Here is a 22,558-nt window from a genome sequence, read left to right as displayed (position 1 = left end):
ACATTTCGTATTTCGAGCCGAGTATACCTCGCCTATCTATATCTCGAAATATGTGTTGGTAAGTGTTTCGCTTTGACCATGTTTTTCTTTACCTAGTGACGCAAGTCATGATATGTTTCAGTCATCTTGAAAATTGCTTTGACGAGAAATAGTGTAACAACTATATAACGTTATCTAAGAATGTTTCAATGATTGAAATGAGAGTTTAGATTACATAACCAATGATGGACATAAGTATGTTGTGGAAACACATATGTGCATAAGTCCTATACTGGAAGAATGGCTAGTAGCCAAGTCCGCGAACTCAGTCCGCGAACTGCCGAAGTTCTCAAACCCGAGAATTTCTGCTGGAGTTAACAAACTGCTTGCGTGATCCAAGTCCGCGAACCCAGTCCGCGAACCAGCGAAGTTTTCAAACCCGAGAATTTCTGCTGGAGTTTGTAAACTCTATCCAATACCTTAAGTCCGCGAACCTAGTCTACGAACTTGAGAAAGGTTATATATCTGAATATGATTTCTGAACTTAAACTTATAAAGACTAAGGAATGCTTTTGCAAACCGTGGCTATAAAGTTCATGAACCGATTCATGTGAATCAAATCATCTTTGCTTCAATTGTGTCTTGTGTAGTACATGAGATTTCCTTGCAAATGAACAACTCTCTAACTAGTTAATATGAATTATTTGAACTAGTTATGGTGAAGAAGAAAATGGTTGGTATGAAATGATCAAATGGCTAACCTTTTGGTTGACTATTGTTGAACCAACAATGCACATGTTTGGGTACGGTTAACAAACCTATAAGCGTGCACTTCATCTGTGTATAACAAGCTAAGATTTTGATCTAACAGTTGAAATATATTAGCTTGAATCTAAATCAGGTTTTCATCTAATGGTGGATAATGTTTGCTTTGTGAGCAAGGCGAAACCCTGATTTGAAAGACTATATAAAGGAGACATCTAGCCTTGTGCAAAAATAATCCCCACACCTTACGTGTGATACTAGTTTGCGTGCTAGAGTCGGTTCTCTGTTAACATTTGGTTTTCTTCTTCTAAAACCAGGTTAACGACTTAAAGACTTCATTGGGATCGTGAATCCAGACCGATACTACTTTTATCGTAGTTATGTGTTCTGATCTTGCATCTTCTATCGTACGAGTACAATCAGATTGATTGGCTTGAGACTAACCTCTTCGATAGGCAAGATATAAAAAGTAATCACAAACATCTTCGTATCATCGTTTGTGATTCCACGATATCTTGTTTCGCTACCATACGATTAAGATTGTTGTGAGGTGATTGATTAATCTAGGCTGTTCTTCGGGAATATAAGACCGGATTATCAATTGGTTTATGTTCACCTTGATTTTATATCAAAATACGAAACAAAAACTTCAGGGTTTTTCTGTGGGAGACAGATTGATCCTTTGATAGACTTTTCTGTGTGAGACAGATTTGTTTATTGTCAAAGCCTGCGATTTTGGGTCGTAGCAAATCTTAGTTGTGGGCGAGATCAGCTAAGGGAATCAAGTGCGCAGTATCCTGCTGGGATCAGAGGCGTAGGGGTGCAAGTGTACCTTGGATCAGTGGGAGACTGATTGGGGTTCAACTACAGTCCATTCCGAAGTTAACTTGGAGTAGGCTAGTGTTTGTAGCGGCTTAATACAGTGTGTATTCAATCTGGACTAGGTCCCGGGGTTTTTCTGCATTTGCGATTTCCTCGTTAACAAAACTTCTGGTGTATGTGTTATTTCTTTTCCGCATTATATTTGTTATATAATTGAAATAATACAGGTCGTGCGTTAGATCATCAATTAGAGTAATCCAACCTTTGGTTGTTGATTGTCATTGATTGATCCTGGGATATTGGTCTTTTATACAATCCAATTTATTCCTTGTATTTTATTAGTACTCGCAGTTTCTGTTTGAGGAAATCAAATCAAGAGAGAGAGAGATATAAACTCGTTCATATACTTTAAATGATTGACTCTTGTTGATTCTCTTAAAAGTATATTCGAGTTTGTCCATACAGATTGCTAAGAGAAATATTGGGTGGTGTTGTTAGACCCCCCGCTTTTTCAGTTTTGATCAACTATCATTGACAACAAACTCGAGATAACAAAACTTGTGGGTCCAACCGAGCATTGCTATAACAACTACGTTTGTAATTCTAATTTTAATTAATGAAAACTACTGATTTCCGTGGAAATCAAAAATTTCTCATGGATACTTTTAAATCCACAAGTACACGAACTGATTTGGAAAGTAGGCAAACTGGTTGATTTTAAGAGGCACACATACACTTTTTGTAACTTAATTACACGTACAGATTTGGAAACTTCACAAACTTATGGATATGGATTTTTTTAGAATTTCGAGACGAGAAATTATTCACAAACTGTTTCGGGTAGTTCACAGACTGTGTTAGTCTTTGAGAGTTATTAAAATCTGTGAATGCTTGATGGTTGAAGAACAATTGAACCAATGTTCTTGGGCTAACCTTTTGGTGCACATAACTTATATCGATAAACACACACATGGAAAACTTCTCACATGCTTGCATGATCAGTCTATATTAAGAAGTTGAGCTTACTTGGTGTTAAAGTAATTGGTAAACATGAAAAGTAGTTCACGAACTCAACTTCAATTATAAACTACCCATCCATGTTCATCATTATAAATAGAGGACTCTCTGCAAACTAGAATCTCAATTCGGGCACTTATCTATCCTAGTTACGGCTATAATCGTCCTCTAAAAACCTAGGTTTTTTAGTGAAGTTGTACTAGGTTACGACTTTTGAAGTCTTCACTAAAAGATTCGTGAATCTCAGTCAGACTATCTTTTATATGATAGTTCTTGATATCCAAAATCTTATCTTACCCGATTCTTTACTTTAAGGTTCGTCTCTTCTGTTATACGTCCATTCAAGCATTATCGATCAGGGAATAAGAGTGATAGAATTAATAAAGTACTCTTCGTCTCAAACTTTGTAATTCCACAGGTTTCATATTTGTTAAATTGATATTGTGAGGTATAACCGATTAGACATCTTTACAACCTTTTGAAGAGAGTAAGCCCTAGGATTGTATATCTTTATGAAGAAAATCAATAGGATATATGTTATAAGAAAATTAGTTAAAAGTATTCACTTTGTCTGAAGCACTTCCTAGGGGTGTAAAGGACGTTAGCTAAGACAATCAAGTGCGTAAGATCACGTTGGATCCAGTGACGTAAGGAGCACGACTGAAGCTGAATTGATCGGAAGGTCGTCCGGGTCTCAACTATATTCCAGTCCGAAGTCTTATAGTAGGCTAGTGTTTGTACTGACTTAATACAGTACGGTGTTCAAACTGGACTAGGTCATGGGAATTTTCTACAAGATTGTAGTTTTCTCGTTAACAAGTTTTCTGGTGTCTTGTGCTATTTATTTTCCGCATTATATTGTTTATTTTTATAATAAAAATATCACAAGTAGTACATTAAACAATCTAGGCAATTTTAAGCTGAAACTTTATAGAACCTACAAGACTTGCTCTTGTGAATTTGTGTCTTCAGATATAGATTACAAGACTTGTTCTTATTGGAATTCGGTTATTGTACAGTTCAGGTACATACTAGGTTGTTCTTGGATATTGATTTTTGAGATCGTCTGAGAAACTTGTTTTACAATCAGATACAAGATCTTTTTTTGTTGATCTACACTTTATATTAACTATAACTAAAATTTATCTTATAGGTTCACGAATAAAATTTAGCGACGTACTTGGTATCCTCTCCTTTTTACAAATCATATAGATAATTACGAGTACGATGTCCGATTTCCTTCGGATTAGAAAATGTCGAAAAGATGAGAAAATAAATTGAAAAAAAAAGGTCTAAATTGAATGGATGTTGTATATGAACTATGAAGATGGACCACCAATAGCTAGTAGGTATGTGCAACTGCAGCGTGCCTTAAAAGCCCTTTGAATGGATATAAATCGCACACAATATTTTGAGTGTTTTGTTATTAGTTTAAGGGTAGTTCTTATTCAAATTAGAGCTTCACGTGATTAAAAGGCAGATCACCCAGGGATTACATGGTTAAATATAAAAGAAAAATAAATTAATAAATGACAAAATAGAAATGGTAAACACATGACTTACTCTTTGTATTTGCATCTAGCCGAACCTGCTGAAATTCTAAATTCCTATACATTTAACATTTGTTATCCAGATTCCAGACATTAAAACTGATTTTGTCTCAGAGGTATCATTTATTATTACCATCTCGAAAATCAGCCACCTACTTGAATACCTTTCAAAACCGAACTCAACTTGCTGATGAAAAAACATAAGCATAAATGTATACCAAGTTAGAACTTACTACTAATGAGCATCATCATGGGCCTTAAACCTTAGACGTCTCATAGTAATCTCTTATAGAAAATCCAGTCTTTAACATATGAGCACAAATTCCACTGCAAAAGCATTAAACAGTACGAGTACCTAAAAAGCATTTTCCAAACCACGAGTCCTAGACAAACTATTATCCCCTACAATAGATTAGCCTCCATATCCAAATTACGTTTGTATCCAATGGCATAAATTATAAATCATCACAAATTTGCTATCACAAAACTGTCTTTGCGTTAGGGTTTGATATCGTGTGTCACATCATGTCATGAAAGAGGCGGGAAATACGCGCCAAGTGAACCCCGAGTTAGCTAAAGCTGTAAACCGCAACAAATGGCGGGGGGGATCTTCGGTTCGAACCCTAGCCAGCGTGAACATTATTTTCACGTGCCGCGACACTGAGGAAAAAAAAAGAAAGGGCCAAAGAAAAAATTAAAACTAATTTCTGTCAGTATACTCTCTCTCTAACATGACTAAAATAAAATGATTTTTAAATATAAAAAAAAATCTAGTTTTGCTATTTATATTTTCTTTTCCTTCCCTCCAGTTCTATCTAAACAAAAATTCCCTCCTTCCCTCGTTTTCTCCCTTTTTAACCTCGCCTCTTCGCCCTCCCCCCCAAAACTTCAGATCCCATACATTCTCTCTCATCCTCATCTCTAACCTCCTCTCCCCCTTCTCAACCCTGAACCCTAATTTCTTCAATTTTCTCTCTCTATTCTGTACCTCCGATCTTAGCTCACGACTCTATTCCGATCTGAACCGATCTGATCTTGTCTTCTTCTCTAAAACGAGGGTTTTCATATAGGACGACTACTAATTACTGCTTAGATTTTGGATGTCTGGAGGCCGAGCTGCGAATCAACAGCGATTAGCACAGCCGTCAGAACAGATCATGCAATCTCTAAAGCGTCACCTACCTTTTTCATCGATGAAACCGCCTTTTGTTCCTTCTGAAGATTATCATAGATTTTCTTCTCCTACTGGGAATAATAATCGTACAGTTGTTGATGACGATGAAGTTGAAATCATTATTGTTAAATCTCCCGTAAGTTTGTTTTTTCATCTAATTTAGGTTTTAATTCATTCTAGGATACGTTTCAATTAAAGTTAAACCTATCAATTTCTGCTGAGATCGGTTTACTTTTAATGCTTTATGATTACGCTCTTGTGAAATTTTGGTTTAATTGGACTATTTTGTAGTAATTTTACTTAATTATATGTACAAGGAAGTGCTGATAGGTTTTTGGATTTGAGCAATTCACTTTGTTTCCTGGTCAGTTTCTGGTATCAAACGTTTTTATATAGTGAGCTGCAGTGAGGGAATGTTTGATCTGATAGGAATTGTGAAGATGAAGTGGTAAATATCTATTTGCTTCCCGGAAGCTTATGGAATGTGATTTCTAGGGAATTTATTCGTTGAACTGTACTAGTGTCTGTCTAAGGATGTTTGCCCTGGGTTGCTACGCACCATGAGGGATGAATTAAAAACTAGCTGGCGTTTTTTGGTTGCCTTGTTAAGATACTCCCTGGAGCTCGTTATTGTTTTAAAAGCAAACCAAGTTATCAACCATATTTCTTGGGGACAATGATACTGAAAAATGAAATTGTTCGGCCGAATGGAGGTTTGTTTCATATGCATTATATGGCACCAAGTCTACCTTGAGCAGTGAATGATCACTGATACGAGTTATTTGGTTGGAGGAATGTTATTTGTTACTGAGCTATACATTACGAAATGAGTTTTGGCACCTTGGAACTGTAACAGTCAAGACTCAAGACTGTGCTGTTGGGAGCAAGAGGAATCAACCAACAATATCAACAGTGGCAGAATACATAATGCTAAGTGACTTAAAGGAAAAGAAAATCGTGTTACTCCTTAAAACAATCTGGAGGGGGCAAGTGTGTTGTATGGTGAACCTCAGTTGATGGATATGCAGCGAGCTGCATGTAATCAACTAATCATAACTGATCCGGAGAACATTATGGAGGCTTTTAGGAGGTCCGCTCAATTGCTTTGCATCTTTCAGGAACTATTTTATTCCAAAGTGTGCTTAAAAGTAGGCTGAGAAGCAAGAGGCAAAATACCTTTGATCTATTAGTTTTAATTGGGCCAATAGTCTGGTATGGTGATAGTTGCATATGATTAAGACTCTCCCTCCTTGCTCTTTGGTTTTATACACCCAAAGACAAGACTCTGATTCGAAGATGGGAGGAGGTACTTTGTTTGGAATCTTTTGATGCTACATTCATGAGAGCAGGGAAACTTGGATACATGTAGACTGTAGGATTACATATTAAGATAATTGATATGTAAGTTTTTCCTTTGTAAGTGGAAACTTATACAAAGCTTAGTGAGTATGATGGAGATAATCTTTTGACAGGTATAATCCATGAATTGTGTAAGCACATTATACTAATCTAGCCAAGCTTTTCGACACTGTAATTTCTTTTTGAGTGTTTCATAAGAAATGTAGTTTGCGTTTGGGATACTCTACTGTTCCTTCAAACTGCTATATGGGATCTCGTGTGGTCATGGGTGCATTTGCCATCATTAGTTTGCTCAAAGAGGGCGTGCACTGAGTAGCAAAATTGTTTATATTTAAGCCACTTCAGGTGGAATTGATAAGCTCGTCACCAGAACCATTTATCAAAAACGCTGTAATTTTGGAAGTTTAAATGGAAGATTTTGGTATTTCATTTGCAATGGAGGCATTTCCAAGAATCTAATTGAAGTATGTGTCCTACTAAGACAAAAGCTGAGGAAGATGTTTGATTTTTAGTTAGATTAGAATGCTCAGCTAAGCCTAACCTTATAAGATATACACTCTTCAGATTTTCAGATACACCGAGCCTAACCTTATCTTATGGTTATGCCCTGTGTCTTTTTATCTATGTCATACTCCTGTTTTGATGTAACATGTTGCTATTCATCTTAAATTTTATGTTTGTATGATGCTAATGTTTGTCTCAAAAATTCGACAGATGAAGCGAAAGACCGAAATAGAAGAGTGTGAAGCAGAATCTAGTGAATGGACCACCAGTCCTGGCTTTGCTGAAGTTGTTAACAGCCCCCTTCGAACGCCTGTATCAGGAAAAGGTGGGAGGGTTTACAACAGGACAAAGGCCTCAAAATACAACAGATCAGGGCCTCAGACCCCTGTGTCAAATGCTGGTGAGGTTTGGTGATTTAACACTAAATACTTTTGATCCCAACGGTAATGGAATTGTAGAAGCAATAGTTAGTTTGTTAGTTGGTAACTTAGTGGGGTCGACACTAGCGAATTATCTGGGTCAGGAACTTCGAGTTGCGGTGTCTGTTACCTTGTCAAACTGCAGTTGTGACAGGACAAAAAAACGTGACATGCCAAGGAACATATATTGAAATTCTTTTATGTTGAATTTGTAGGTTCTCCCGGGAATCCTCTCACTCCAGCTGGAACATGCCGTTATGACAGCTCTCTAGGTAATTGTTTAGATTCCTCTTAGATGGCACTTTTTGACTCTTGGCTTTTCATACAGCGATGATGGTGCAAGGCACTGCAGAGAATGACAAATCTGTGTTATCTTTTCAGGGCTCTTGACGAAAAAGTTCATAAATTTGATTAAACATGCAGAAGATGGGATTCTTGATTTGAACAATGCGGCTGATACATTGGAGGTGATCATTTTTTCTACCTAATTTACCAGGCTTGTGATTTTCTAATGTTCTGAGCTTAAATAAGTTCTGCTTATGTAGGTACAAAAGAGGAGGATATATGATATTACAAATGTTTTGGAAGGAATTGGTCTCATAGAGAAGAAGCTTAAGAACAGAATTCGTTGGAAGTAATGTACTTTGTATTTTTGAAGATTTATTCTTCTCAGGATATTATGAATAGATTTCGAAGAAGCTTAAGCATTAAATGCTCATATAATTTATTTGAGCAATGATTGTTTGATTAGGGGTCTTGATGGTGCAAGGTCGGGGGATATTGAGGATGATGTTACTCTATTACAGGCATGTAGACACAGCTGCCTTGTCTTTGTGCTTTTGTAGCTTTTATTCTCCTGCTGTGGAACTTTAACAGCGCATAGCAGTTTCAATTGCCCTGGACATTCGGTTGCAAATTATAAATCAATTGAGAATGCTGAACTTCGATAACTGTCTTTGGTGTTTCCAGGAAACAGATGTTATAATTGTATTTACTTTTACTCTTACTCTGCAGGCAGAAGTTGATAACCTTTCCATGGAGGAGCGCAGACTAGATGATAGAATAAGGTTCTAAACTAGATTTGCTCGTCTGTCTATTTGTTTCTGTATCTTTGAGCTAAGCTGATGCATCTGGTTTGTTGCAGAGATATGCAAGAACGATTGAGGGACCTTAGCGAAGACGAAAACAATCAAAAGTATTAACCTGCTCCCATGTGTTTAAATCCCTTTATTTGAATCAGCATAAATATTTGTTGGCAATTCCTCATGTTTCTTTTCCCCTTGTTTTAGGTGGCTTTTTGTGACCGAAGAGGACATCAAGAGTCTACCCTGCTTTCAGGTTGGGTTCATTTTAATTTCACTTCACTTCTAACTAAACACTTTCTACTTGGCAGCACTGCTGTTTGCTAATAGATGGTTTTTGATTGAACATTTGCGTCTTATATTTTCTCTCTTTAGTTTGTCATTAATCTGTATGCTGAATCTCTTATTTCAAACAGAATGAGACCCTCATAGCAATTAAAGCTCCTCATGGAACCACTCTTGAAGTTCCTGATCCTGACGAGGTAAAGACCAGCTGGAAGGAAGATTTAGTCTATCTATTACAATGTATCTCTTGTAGCTTTTACCTTTTACACATGATGAACTTATCCTTGTAATCATCAGGCCGTTGACTACCCACAGAGGAGATATAGAATCGTCCTCAGAAGCACCATGGGTCCAATTGATGTTTACCTTGTCAGGTATGTATGTTATCTTCAGATCGTATACTACAAGTATGATCTAGTTTACATTTTATACACAACAATTATGTGCTGATAGTCCATTAAATCAGTGATGGAATGGCATCTCTTTTATCGATTGGTAATGTTATTGATATTTGCAAGAATCATTTGTTTTAGTCAATTCGAGGAGAAATTTGAAGAACTGAATGGGGTTGAAGCGCCTGCTATTGTCCCACCAGCATCAAGTTCAGGGAGCCACATGGAGGAACCAATGGTAACCGAGGAGAACAGGGGGAAGGAGATTGAACTAGATGCCCAAGATCCTAATAGAATGTATTCAGATCCCAGTGCTTCACAAGATTTTGTGGGTGGAATAATGAAAATTGTACCGACAGATGTCGATGTAAGTACTGACCTTTCTCTATTTATCTTCCCTGTGATGATTATTTAGAAAATTTGCAGACTTATGCATCACTAGTTCACAAAAAATCTTTATGCTTCCACCACCACCTTATAAGGTGATGTGAGGGGTGTTCAATATCGCAGATGATACCTGCTGCTATCTTTTTAAGTTGACAATTAACATGCAGTAATATAAATAATCTGTTAATGCACTTGTCGGTGTAGACTCCCTCTTTTCTTTTCATTTTTCCAACTACTGATATCTCTATAACGAACTGACCCATTTTACATTTAGAAAGCAGAAATCTACAAATATTTATTAGTGATCTTGTTTTGTTTTCAGCAAGATGCCGATTACTGGCTCATATCAGATCATGGAGTAAGCATCACAGACATGTGGAAATCAGCACGTATCCTTTTCTTCATGATTCTGTTTGTGTTCTTCAGCCTGTTTTTGTAATTTATGTATTTCCTCCATTGTACAATTGAAACACTCCTTAACTCCTCTTTAGCTGATGTTGAATGGGATGGGGTGGATACACTTCAAGCGGAGGAATTTTTGATGACAGCTGTAAGCACGCCACGACCGCAAACTCCACCCTCTAGCACCGTTGGATCACCGCCTGCTGCTAACACTTCTCATAGGTGAACCGAATGATCAGAAGAATCTCAGGTCTAAACTCATACTAGAACCTATCCTGTTGTTCCTCATATTTAACATGTCAGTAGTCCAACCCTACACCGGATTGAACTCGGCATGTCACTGATCAAACCCTAGATTAGAGGTGGACGACCACCATGAACTTAAAATGGTTCGAATAGAAAGTTAATGTAGCTAGGGGAAAAGAGATGGATGTAGTTACTTCTGTGTACAGTAAGTAATGTATTTGATCTTGTGTTCGAGGGATCAATAATATTTAAATTTTTCGGGATATGAAGTTGATCCATGTATATTAGTGCTCTATCATACTGATGCTAAATTTAACTAGTGTTTAGGTGATTAAGATTGGATACGGATGTTACTTTCGGCGTTGCATTTAAACTTTTGTTTGCTACTGTTATCTCTTGATGTGTACACTGATCCAGCCTACGGAAATCTCATGCATCCATCAGCTTACGGAGTCTTATTATTACTCCCTGAAACGAGATTGATCTGCCAGTGAACAGTTGGGCAAAAAATTGAATGATCGTCAAGCAATACTCTTTAGGATGAACAGTGTATTTCCCCGCTTGGATCAGATTAATAAGTTTCAGCATATGAATACAGCCCTTAAAATCCTCGAGATAATTGACATTGCAAAAGAAAGCTGAAGATAATAATAAATATATTGACAGAACACTTAATTGTATACAGAAACTATCGTTCAAGGGTTGGGTACCCTATACAAAATTCACTTGTCTTTCCCAGCTATCTTTTCTATCCATCCAGCAACAACAGGAGTCAAAGCTACAGTCGGAGGAAACCTAATCGGAGACGCAGCTTTGTGTGCTGCATATGCCAGTGCGAAAGTCCCTACCTTTTCTCCAGTTTCACTTGCTGAAATCCCCACCTAGAATATTTATGCAGTCCATATCAAAATTAGAATGCGATCATCAATTCATTAAGTTCAACTGAATATAAGATGATTTTACCTTCTGCAGTAATGCTTGAACATCGACACCTGCATTGATTAGTGCATAGCAGAGTGAGAAGGAGATCAACGAGAGAGTTATTGAAGTTGCCAAATATGCTCCTCCATATTTAGTGAGTAGTTCCTTGGCTTGTTCCCCTTTAGATTTCTCTCCGCTTTCCTCCTCTCCTTTTGAACTGAATATCTGAATAACGAATACCAATTTCAGATGAAATCTACATCACCTAGATTTCCCGAACAAGTTCAAAGTTTGTTACTGAAGATAAATCAAACCCTAATTTCAAGAAATTGGTTCATGAGATGTAGTACTTTTCCTACAAACCCTTTTGAAATTTTGGTTTTACAGTCAAATTGGAATGTCAATATAAAATTTATAGCAGTTGACACAGAAGAGGTAGAAAGATAATAAGCAGTAAGTTACCTTCCAGAGACCAGCTTCAAGACCGAATTTCTGAGTGATTTCTTCCGGGGAAGAAGGGTCGTTAGTTTTAGTTTCTTTGGTTGTTTCTTTTAGAGCTCTTACACTGATTAAGTGCTGCTTCAAGTTAGGTTTTAAGGGTTTAAAGCGAGAATTGAATATAGAGAATTCTCTGTTCCTCAGGAAGGAGGGAGAAGAAGTGAAGAGCAGAGATGACGCCATTGCTGGCAAAAAAAGATATCCACCGGTTGAGAAATTGACGAAAATAAGATTAGAGCAGTGAAATGATGTAAATGCCATCTTTACCCCCATAAATGCTACTGAAATATCTCACGTTGCCCAAATTTTCATCGTAAATTGTGTTCATGTAAAGGGCTGTTTTAGTCAAGCGGAACAGAAAGTTCAGCCATTTGTTTTAGCATAGTTCGTGAGGTAACGAGTAAGAAAAACAACTAGAGGCGTGGCTATGTTACAAGTGGCCGTATACGGCACCTACAATTTCACTGAGCAAACGTTACGTGCTTGTGTATATGCCAAGATTTGCTACTTTAGCATCCATCGTGGGTATAAAAAGAAAAGCATCCACTATGGATATAGCTAAGGGGCAAACATACCTTACTAAATGATATCAGAGTGCGATAGAGACTCCATAGTTCGGCGGTCTTTATATCGGCTTTTTAGATTTTTAAAAGAAATAAAACAACAAAGAGCCTCACTATCAGTTGTTTTGGCGACTTCCGCATCAATTTTTTTAAGATTTTACTAGATTAAACTTTCATTTACAATGTTTTATCGGCAACTTACGAATTTGTGGTTTAATTTTAGTTTTTCCTTAAACTTTCGTTTACAATGTTTTGTTAAGCTTTAGATATCTTGTACAAGTTATCAAAGGTTTATTCCTGTTTGTTTTTTTTATTTCCCTTTGTTTTGCTGTATCTCAGAAATATATTAAAACTTTGATAAATATTCAATGGTTTGTTAATCATTTGTAGATATCCCAGGTTGATTATTGTGTAATCTCTAGTCGTAGAACCAAGTCGTGGTGATCCTCCAAGTCCTTACAATTGTTGAGAGTGTTGCAGTAGTGCTTGCCATCCATCAGTCGTGTTTATCCTACTTCAGAGTTGTGGTTCTGTAAAGTCGTTTAGAACTCTTACCCTTTACTATCTATTGGTTTCCATGCCTGTTATCATTTTCTTCTCAAATATCTCGAGATCTTTCGCCATGATTGGAACCTTTCATTTCAACGTAGCACAAAGTTTAAACTGTTTCAAATCAGTCATTCAATACCAGCGTAATTGTAGCAGCGAAATTAGGAAAATGTCTCTCCACCTTAAAATTAAAAAAACAACCAATAATTTGGTACCGAGTAATCAGCATGAGAGCATTCCGTTACCAAAATTCAATAAGGAAAAGAATAAAAGTTTTTATACCGAAATATTTTATAACCCTATAAGATACCCAACCAGAATACTAAACACCAAGATAACTGAGTATTTGCTCTATCAAAAAATCCTAATCACTAGAATTTCAAGAGTGAATATGGAAACTCAAGGTACCAGTGGGGTGGAGAATCTGTCATCAAGAATGCAGTCAACTGTCAGTATCGGCTCAAGTTCGAGAACTTCAAGACAGATAAGGAGGTCGATTACTGCTATCCAAGTTGTTAAGGATGCAGCAGATGAATGGGAATACAGCCTGCTAGGAAAAATCATGAATAAAGATCCACTTAATCATGATGATGTCAAGAAAGAAGTCAATTCCAGATGGGCGTTCTACAAGAGGTTTGAAATCATTTCGAAAGGGAAAAATCTTTTTGTTTTTAAGTTTGCACGGAAAGAGGCGTATGACGGTGTGGTTGCAAGGAGTCCATGGTTGATGCTAGGATGTCTGCTAGCTTTACAAAAATATAACCCAAAAATGGCTATCAAGGATCATAAGTTTGAAAGTCAAGTATGGAGTGTGAACCTGAGAAACATTAAACAGATCTTGCTCAATGAAAAGCTTGTGAATGAAATACGCAAAGATATGGGAAAGAGAGTTATGCCAGAAACAAGGAGGAGATTACCGAGGGGCAAGTCACAAATACGGTGTATGTTGAAGCAGATCTTAAAGAACCACTGAGGAGGGGGGGTTGGATTCACACTGCTATGGGTGAAAGAGTCTGGGTTATTTACCATTTTGAGATGCAGCCATATAATATATGTAAGGAGTGCTATGTTTTTGATCATGTTGATTCTCAATGTGCAATGATAGCACAAGAACTCAAAGTTGAAGAAATGGATGATGAGACGTATGCTAATTGGAGTCAAACTAAAGAAGGCAACGCTCTTCTGGTTGCCTATAACAAAGGGATGGATGTGGACAGTAACTCTTGTCCATTACCAAATGTCGATAACACCGAAAGCGGACATAATTCCGATATGAGAGTTGATACAAGGAAGAATAAGATAATAAGAGAAGAAACCCCTGATGATTCAAACAACCAATCAATCAATCAACTCAATACCCGTAGTAATCCGATATTTCAATCCGATGATGTCCAGTTTGAGGATGCTGATGAGTATACAAGTATGGATGGCAACCGTATGGGGTATGAACACAACTATGATGTAGGAATTGGATAAAAGGCAATTGATAGCTCAATAATTCCATCTGGAGGATTGATTACACAAAATCAGCATGGGATGTCTGCTCCTCCCAAACAGGTTCATATTTTAACTCTTCTTTTCAATTTTAAAATTAGGGTTTCGGGTTTTGTTAATTTAATTTTAAAATTTAGGACATTAGATTTCTGTGTAATTTTAGTGTTCAATTTTGATAAAATGAAGGTCTTGTCTTGGAATGTTCAAGGGTTTGGGAACAAGTATACTAGGTATCATCTTAGTGACCTCATTATAGCCAACGACCCTGACATTGTTTTTCTTTCAGAGACTAAGAATAAGGATAAGAAGATGATACAATTCACTCAAAGACTAGGTTTTCCCCACTACTATTATGTCAATCCCATTGGAGTTTCAGGTGGCCTATTTCTTCTGTGGAAAGATGGTATGGACTTAGATATTGCAGATGCTACTAAGAACTTCATAATCCTCCATACTAGTATTGATGCTAGAAACTCTAGGTCTCTCATTGTGTTTATGTATGGCGCCCTAAATGTGAAATTATTAGGAATCAGTGGGATTATTTTGATGGCCTTGTTGTTAAATTTCCTTGTCCTTGGATAGTAGTTGGAGACTTGAACTTCATAACTAGGAAAGAAGACAAGATAGGTGGAAATGTCCCTTCCCAATATGATCTTGATTTTATCAATAATCATTTGGATGCTCTGAATCTAGCTGATATACCTTTCATAAGAGCTCCTTTTACTTGGTCCAATAGAAGGGATAATACATCACTAGTTTTAGAGAGGTTAGACAGAGTTATGGGTAATAATGAGTGGTTTGAGGTTTACCCAAATAGTATTATATACCATTTAGTACCTTATGGGAGTGATCACTGCCCCATTTTTTTTGGTAGTGCTAGGGATGATAATCCTAATAGAAAGCCTTACAGATTTAACAAATGTTGGTTTCTTGATAATTCTTGTGCTGATTTGATTAGGCAGAATTGGAATGTGAATAATACTGGTTCTAATGCTTTTAAATTCACTAAGTCTCTGCAACATGTGAAGTTTATTCTTAAATATTAGAATGTCAAGAAATTTGGGAACTTTCACACCCAATTAGAGACATACAATCTCAAATATCTGTGTTATCTCAGAATTCTACTGATAACCACAATAGAAACATGATATCTGAGTTGGAAAATAAGCATAAATTTTTTTATGAGGTTAAAAATGAGTTTTATATGCAGAGAGCTAAAGAGAATGTGTTAACGTTTGATGACAGGAACACTAAATATTTGCATGATAAGGTTAAGTTTAGAAAGAAAAGAACCCAGATAGCCAAGGCTAAGACTCATGGTCTAACCAAGTTAACAATTGACTAATTAAATAATGCCTGCCTTGCGGACTCCACATTCATGAGATATCGATACATGGGGGATATTCACTAGGGTTTTGGTATGACGGCCTACAACACATGTGAACATCCACGATGAGAAATGTGAGTAAGTCGTGCAAGCAGTTGAAGGAGTTAGAAAAGTGGTGGATGGATAATCAACCAATTCTCCACGCATGTGGAACTGGTTTAACCACGATTTTCCACTTCCCACTCTTTTACTCCCCTGCAACCGTCACACTTACTGGAGATCAGTGTGTTTACTATTTCTGCAATATAAATAGGTTCATCAATATATAACTGAACGATCAGAACTTAATCAGAATCATCATATCTGAACTTATCTAAACTCAAGAATTCACAAACTTTCAGAAGTCTCTAACACATCCATAATCCTTCAATACTCATTGATCTCACACAATTCTCATATTTCCTCCTACAGATCGACCCTCATCCCTCTTTGTGATCGAATTGACTCTGGAACGACCATTATCTTGGTTTAGGCTGGAGTCCTACATATTGATCTCTCGAACTCAAAGCACTCCCGTGCGGTGTATATGTTAAAGGTTTAGGAAATTTGCTCGATCGAGGAACCGCACAACCCTCCACTTTTCCTCAAAAACCAGCAAATCGTTTTCACCCATTAACACCAAGTTTGGTTAATCAAGGTTTCTTAGGACTTCAGTTATTGTTTACATATAAAAGGAGACAAGCCTACATAAATTTATAAAAAACTAAAATTATTCGATGAAGTCATGAGTTAATCTCGATAAATCTCTCTTTTTAACATTTTATATATTCCACGCTTTTGTTCTCCATAAGTTTTTTTTTTATGGATTGCTGATCTTAATCGCTTTTAAATGTTCTATATGGCTTGTTCCTAAATTCATATGAAGAATTGAAACCCCTTACCAAGTTAAACTGAAGTATAAATACTTACAAATAACTTTACCTGCGTGTTTGGATGGTGGGAAGAAAATTCCATTTTCAGGAATCTATTCCCTAAAGAGGAGGTATCATGAACCCACCATCCCATGGGGTTTAAATTCTCTTATTGGAAAAATTCTATTACCATTTCCCCTTTAATCTTATTTACTGAACATGGATCCTATTACTGTATATATGGAAATAGAATTTTATTTTTAGAAAAGTGAATCCATTGACTCTAATCAATCACACCATCGAGTTAAACCGTATAGCATCTGCTCCATACACTATAGCTAAAGAAAAGCAAAGAAACAGTTTTGTGACTCGTATATTGATTTCCAATCGAAAATTAGTTTCCCGGCCGGGTAACTAATTTCTTTATTTATTATTGTCTTTTAATTTTTATCACTATATAATTTAATTTTTAAAATCGATTTTGCGCGCGATACATTTTACTGAGCGCAATTTAATATCCTGATCATGAAACAAATTTACTTTCCCTAAGACCATCTCCAATGAGGGAAGGGCGAGTTCCCTTAAAATCCTAGATGGAAACGATTTTATTTTACATGTAAATCTATAGGGGAAGATGATGTCCTATAGGTATTCTCAGAATAAAAACTTGATCAAGAATTTGTTTACCAGTCGGTTAGTGCTTCACCAAAAAAGCCCAGTGTACATCATTCTTTGACTAATTACCCGACGGGAATTTTATTTTGTCTCGTATTGGGTGCCTCATGTTGTGCGGAAGCATTTTTAAAAAACTTGTAAAATTAATAGTCCACCAATTCGTGAACTATTGGCCGGTCGGTTAATGTTTGGTGACACCGAAATGCTTTATCGACTAACTGTTCACCGGTTATTGGAACTTAACATATTAGAAAGGTGAACGGTTGGACGAGCTAGATGTTTTACCCATCGCTTGATTTTTACCGGTCGACGAATAATTTTGCTAAGTTCCCTTAGTCCCTTCCCAGCTTCCCCATGAATAGTTTAGCTAAGTTCCCTTAGTCCATGTTGGAAATTTTGGGTTAAACAAGAGGATGAAAACAGAAACAGAAAATGGTGTACCCCTGACTTCAAGGCTCTTTCGATTCTTTTAGACAATAATTTGACCTTTCCCAATAAATTTGGCGAGTACAAACGGTCTCTCGAATTATGCCTTCAGGATTCAATGAAGCCCTAACACCGTAATCGAATTCAAGGATTGTACTTCCTTGACCCGACCAAGAAACACACTGTATAAGGTTCTGATGATGCTTTTTAAAGAAGAAGAAAACAGATTGTTTTTTTTTGATGTATTGGAATGGGAGAACATCTTCGCTACTTATAGTGATATTCATGCATGTTGGTAGTGTCGTTTCATCACCAACAGACGCTTCCAAAAGCCATTAATGGTGGCTTATGGGAAGAGACGCGTCTGTTCAATTTTGAATGGAAACTTCTAGGTTTTACAAAGTAAAACCAGAAAAAAAATTCCACGAGACGCTGCCTCGGACTCTGCTAGGGGGCGTTGCCCCCTAGACCTCCAGGTCGATCATCGAATAACTCTGCGTAGCGGCAAACCTTGAAAACGTTGAAAATATCCAACAGTCCCTTCCCAGCTTCCCCATGTATGGGGTATGAATAAAGGCTTGGAGATGAGTTTTCCTTTGTATAGGGGTACAAATTCTTCGTTGGAGATGGTCTAAGACTTGAACTTCCCAAACCTTTACGCGTATTTACACGCAGATGATCCATGATTTTAAGGGAATTACTTGCACTGTTGGATGGACATGTCTTAAGGATAGCTCGATGATCAACTGAACCTGTTTGCTTGATAATCAGTTTTTTTCAATTTAGATTTCATTATTTTTATTCAAAATTACGAGTATTTTATTGTTGCAGTCGTAACACTATATTGTATTCCTCCACTTCAAAAAGATTTGTTTATTTGGTTTTGCATAAAATTAAGAAAACTAACCATTTAAGCCATTCTTTTTTACGTTTTCCCAGTTTATCTTAAAAGAAATGGTCACCTGGATTTTTTAAAAAGAAAAAAAGGGAAAGAGATGGTCTCCAAAATTTAAGAGAGAGATGACGAATTCTTTTGTACCAATCAATGCTTAATTCATGGGTTGCTCGGAAACTTCCCAAAAGGCTTATCAAAAATTTATCAGTTTTCTAAAAGTTTTTTCTTCAAATTTTTTTTTTTTGAAGGTCTCTCTTGCTTTCACGTGCTTTGTACATGTGAAGAGGAGAAACAGTTAAAAAGAAAATGAAGGAGTTTACTCCCTCCATAGTGAGGGTTGAGAGAGGAAATTCCAAATTTGCTAGCAATGTGGGACTGAACTGTTGTGATATGTAGGTGTACAATGAGTGTTTTTGGGATTAGATTGAATTTGTGTGCTCTGATACATTCTTGAGTCTCATAAAATTGCATTTGCAAATATTTATGTATGCGGTATCCGTTCGTATCCGTATCGGCCATTTTCGGAGATGCCGAATTGGATTTTTCGATACGTAGCGGAATCGGATACCCGTACCGGTACTTATCCAACCCAGCTTGCGGAATTCCTTGTGGGGTGCATAATATACTCATTTACTCGAATACCATAACCCATACAAATCTCTGTTAAAATGCTGCTGACAACCTTCAGAATCAATGAAACCCAAGCCAAAAGAGTTACTCTATTCTCGGACGAGAAAACTTAGGGAGGAATCCCTGGAATAGCAAACTTAGTTGCACTAATGAAGAACCTAGTTCCAGCAAATCCTTATTAGTGCGACTAAATCTGCCATTCTATTTTTACTTTATTCAATGAAAACGTAATAATGTTCTGACAAATCCTTTTCTAAATATCACAGTACAGTAGTAACAAAAATCAGACTCATGGAGTCAAGATAGTAAGTGTAAGAGCGGGTAAAAAGAAAAATCACATTTCCCTTACTTAGCTACTGCGACGAAAACATTTACCAAGATCCCCACCAACCATCAGAAAGCTGCTTGCAGCCTTTAAGCAGTTTTTCTGGAACTTCCGGACAGAGGAAAAAGAAAAGATACCACAATCAAGCAACGCCATGAGCACCCCCAATAAATTAACTTTAGAAATACGAATACAGGTAAGGACTAGAACCAATTGTCCTTGTTAGCTACTACTCACCAGACAACAGCATAGAAATTAGTGATAATTAATTGCTATATTCACCTCATTCAAATTTTTCATGAGTGCTCCTAGTTGATAGGAGTTCTGCAAGAGCAGATTTGTATCAGAAATGCCCTCGTTATCAGATACGCTTCCGGTTCATACATAAGTATCAAAACATCCAAGTGCATTCTAGGCTATGAAGGCACATGGAGATGATCCGAGGATTGACTATTATTAGCACTTGAATGTTTTAGTTGGCATGTTACTGATTGGTAGAGCATTAGACTTTAAGTCCCTTGTATCAAGTAATGTATCAAGTAATACATATAAATAAGAGACGCACCCTGCAAAAACGATGCTAAGCTTGTAGTGCGGATTATAATAGTACTGCGTACATTGTAACCGTGTGCAGCATGACTTAGAGTTGGATGGCAAGGAGAGGTCCAATGTATTTACTAGATAGACTCAAGAGTTACAGAAAACAGTTTGTACGACATATAGTAGTAGCACAGCCAAACACATACCAGTTTCTTAGCTGCAGCATATCTTGAGAAGCTAGCAACTATCTCGGGATCTTCTGGAGAATACACTGATTATGTAAAAATGGAAAGTACCAAACCTCATTAAAATCTAGTACTGGCAAACATTACAACATGGCCCACATACATATATACACATGCTAAGGCAACTGAAAAAAAAAAGTATTTCCTTACTCGAATCAACTGAACTCCAGCCTCCAAAGAGACGTAGTAATTTTCCACCACAAGTTGCTGGTGACATTCTACCTGTTAAATCAATCATACAAGGAGATGTAAATATGTAATCAAGATCATCATAATTCCAAATCTTGAATCAATATAAATCCTTTGTTGCGCTTTCTAAGGAGAAAAGGCCCGAAATGAAACGAAAATTTCCCTTCAAACAAAACCAGATGAACTGCAAGTGTAAGATTTTAGAAATTCGCAATGAAATTTAAACAAATAACGACCCAAAGATGGTAATCAGAAATGGAAGATTTGTTTTCTTCGGCTCGAAGAATTCAGTCAGTTTTCTGTTTAGTACATCTGAAATTTCATATCTTGATTTTGTATTCATTTATCTAGATTTTCATCTTCACGAGTTTTCAGTTCAACAGGAGGAGGAAGGCTATTACTAAACCGGTGTATATATGACGACCTCTGGAATTGGTGATGACGTCCGAGTATCAGTCCAGATCTCTTCTCCTGGTAACAATTTTTCAAATTTTTTCCACATTTTTTCCTATCTCCTGCAGAGCTGATTGAATAATTTGTATTTCGAATCAGGGAACGGCAAGAATGACAAAACTAATCTGCCAACTAGTTCTTTCCGTAAATTTTTGCGGGCGATGCTTCATTTGCTGGTTAGTGGTGATACTAAATGTCCATTTATATGATTTTTCGTGCACCATACATGAACAAGTTAGATTTTCTGCTACCCATGGAAATTCTGAATGTTATACCGACTCTTATTCGGATAAATTTGACGAAAATTGAGTTGTTTTTGAGTGATAGAAACCCCATTGACCTTTTTGAAACATGTTATACAGAGGGAAGAAAAGGAAGTGAACTTGACATCAAATCGTTCATTACCAAAATCGGAATTTCATATCGGTCTTGATGGAAAGCTTTGTCAGAACAAGGAAGCTGCGAGAAAAGCTTACAAAAATTACTTTGGCGGCGATCAGTGTCATCATCCTCAATGTTGGATGAACAAAACTAAAGACAGGTTAATTGAGGTGCTACTTATGGTGTCTTCCTTCCTGTTATCATTTTGCACGGCTGGCGCCTTCTACTTCACTGAAGCGCTTACGATTGCTGGAAGCCATGGTCCAGTTCTCAAACACAGCTTGGCCGCGTTCAATAGGGTATTCACCGCTTCTTTCGTCTGCAACTTTTTGGGTGTATTGATATGTCTTATTCTACAATATCGCCGTGAATACCATCGGTACAAGAAGTTTATCCTTATCATCAGCAATACAGCGTCATTTCTTTTTATGGTACTTGGTTATGGCTTCGTGATCACTTTCAACATCCAACATGGTTGAGCCAACCAGTGTTAAACTTGGATATAGTGCTGTGAAGTTTGTTGCCCCCGTCAAACCACTCTTCTAGTTTGTTTGTTTTCGGCTACATGGCCTACATTAGTTTTTTTTTTGTTTTATTGGAAATCAATGCCAGTTTGTATTTTCTTATTTTTAATGAAGCCCTATTATAGAGAGGCTCCAAGGATTTGGTTTCGACTTTGCTCCCATGAATTCAGATGTTCCAAATACAAATTTGGGAAGACCTAATTTATAATAATAATAACATAAAATTATGATTTGATGATCTAATTATCCTTTAATAATTAATTTAAATGAGGTAATTAAAAATCAAAAACTAAATAGATACAAATTGCCTCCTCCTTTGTTTCCCCTCTTCTCCTCCACCTTCGCCTCTTTTTTCTTTTGTTTTTTCTTCAACGACAATTAATCGTGTGTTTTCAGCCAATAGTGACTTCAATTATATAAGAAACAAAAAATCCACAATTTTTTAATACTTTTAATTACATGAATAGGTTAAATTTGACTAAATTAGGGTTCTAAAAATTAGTTTTTGAATTGCCTACGATTGATAAATCAATATTTCCTAACAGTAAACGACGGCTGGAAAAATATGAACTCCCAACCCTATATAATTTTTACAATTAAATTTCCTAACTGTATGTTAAGTTTTATTA

The 22,558-nt window shown here is 36.7% G+C and overlaps 3 protein-coding genes across 5 annotated transcripts; 2 read left to right on the top strand and 1 right to left on the bottom strand.

Annotated features, from left to right (window-relative positions):
- Nucleotides 1–4,962: 4,962 nt before the first annotated feature.
- On the top strand, nucleotides 4,963–10,718 carry LOC113322765 (transcription factor E2FA-like). The gene is made up of 14 exons (XM_026570908.1): nucleotides 4,963–5,443; nucleotides 7,381–7,570; nucleotides 7,805–7,861; nucleotides 7,971–8,056; nucleotides 8,135–8,223; nucleotides 8,341–8,395; nucleotides 8,604–8,656; nucleotides 8,734–8,784; nucleotides 8,879–8,927; nucleotides 9,088–9,153; nucleotides 9,254–9,330; nucleotides 9,490–9,715; nucleotides 10,058–10,124; nucleotides 10,227–10,718. Exons 1-14 carry the CDS (start codon nucleotides 5,234–5,236, stop codon nucleotides 10,361–10,363), a joined length of 1,413 nt encoding a protein of 470 aa, XP_026426693.1. The 5' UTR covers nucleotides 4,963–5,233; the 3' UTR covers nucleotides 10,364–10,718.
- Nucleotides 10,719–11,006: 288 nt separating this feature from the next.
- LOC113322766 lies at nucleotides 11,007–12,021 on the bottom strand. The gene is made up of 3 exons (XM_026570910.1): nucleotides 11,767–12,021; nucleotides 11,347–11,529; nucleotides 11,007–11,264 (listed from the first exon to the last, which is right to left on the bottom strand). Exons 1-3 carry the CDS (start codon nucleotides 11,983–11,985, stop codon nucleotides 11,106–11,108), a joined length of 561 nt encoding a protein of 186 aa, XP_026426695.1. The 5' UTR covers nucleotides 11,986–12,021; the 3' UTR covers nucleotides 11,007–11,105.
- Nucleotides 12,022–20,545: 8,524 nt separating this feature from the next.
- LOC113323850 lies at nucleotides 20,546–22,033 on the top strand. 3 transcript variants are annotated; one of them, XM_026572193.1, is made up of 4 exons: nucleotides 20,546–20,763; nucleotides 20,955–21,045; nucleotides 21,124–21,200; nucleotides 21,387–22,033. In XM_026572193.1, the coding sequence occupies exons 2-4, from the start codon at nucleotides 20,988–20,990 to the stop codon at nucleotides 21,882–21,884; spliced, it is 633 nt and encodes a 210-aa protein (XP_026427978.1). In that variant the 5' UTR covers nucleotides 20,546–20,763; nucleotides 20,955–20,987; the 3' UTR covers nucleotides 21,885–22,033. The 3 variants fall into 3 exon arrangements, with proteins under 3 accessions (XP_026427978.1, XP_026427980.1, XP_026427979.1); XM_026572195.1 differs by having other exon boundaries at nucleotides 20,947–21,045; XM_026572194.1 differs by lacking the exon at nucleotides 20,546–20,763 and having other exon boundaries at nucleotides 20,775–21,045.
- The last annotated feature ends 525 nt before the right edge of the window (nucleotides 22,034–22,558 follow it).

The sequence above is a fragment of the Papaver somniferum genome, chromosome 11 (genome assembly GCF_003573695.1).
Source record: "Papaver somniferum cultivar HN1 chromosome 11, ASM357369v1, whole genome shotgun sequence".
Lineage (NCBI taxonomy): Eukaryota > Viridiplantae > Streptophyta > Magnoliopsida > Ranunculales > Papaveraceae > Papaver > Papaver somniferum.
The sequence above is the reverse complement of the archived record's forward strand: the minus strand, read 5'-3'. Positions and strand labels throughout refer to the sequence as shown.

Coding starts and splice junctions, on each gene's coding strand:
- LOC113322765 (XM_026570908.1), top strand. CDS start 5,234: ATGTCTGGAGGCCGAGCTGCGAATCAACAGCGATTAGCACAGCCGTCA. Junction 9,154..9,253: donor AAGTTCCTGATCCTGACGAG/GTAAAGACCAGC, acceptor TGTAATCATCAG/GCCGTTGACTACCCACAGAG. Junction 9,331..9,489: donor ATTGATGTTTACCTTGTCAG/GTATGTATGTTA, acceptor CATTTGTTTTAG/TCAATTCGAGGAGAAATTTG.
- LOC113322766 (XM_026570910.1), bottom strand. CDS start 11,985: ATGGCGTCATCTCTGCTCTTCACTTCTTCTCCCTCCTTCCTGAGGAAC. Junction 11,530..11,766: donor TTGAAGCTGGTCTCTGGAAG/GTAACTTACTGC, acceptor TTCGTTATTCAG/ATATTCAGTTCAAAAGGAGA. Junction 11,265..11,346: donor TTCAAGCATTACTGCAGAAG/GTAAAATCATCT, acceptor TAAATATTCTAG/GTGGGGATTTCAGCAAGTGA.
- LOC113323850 (XM_026572193.1), top strand. CDS start 20,988: ATGACGACCTCTGGAATTGGTGATGACGTCCGAGTATCAGTCCAGATC. Junction 21,046..21,123: donor AGTCCAGATCTCTTCTCCTG/GTAACAATTTTT, acceptor ATTTCGAATCAG/GGAACGGCAAGAATGACAAA. Junction 21,201..21,386: donor GGGCGATGCTTCATTTGCTG/GTTAGTGGTGAT, acceptor CATGTTATACAG/AGGGAAGAAAAGGAAGTGAA.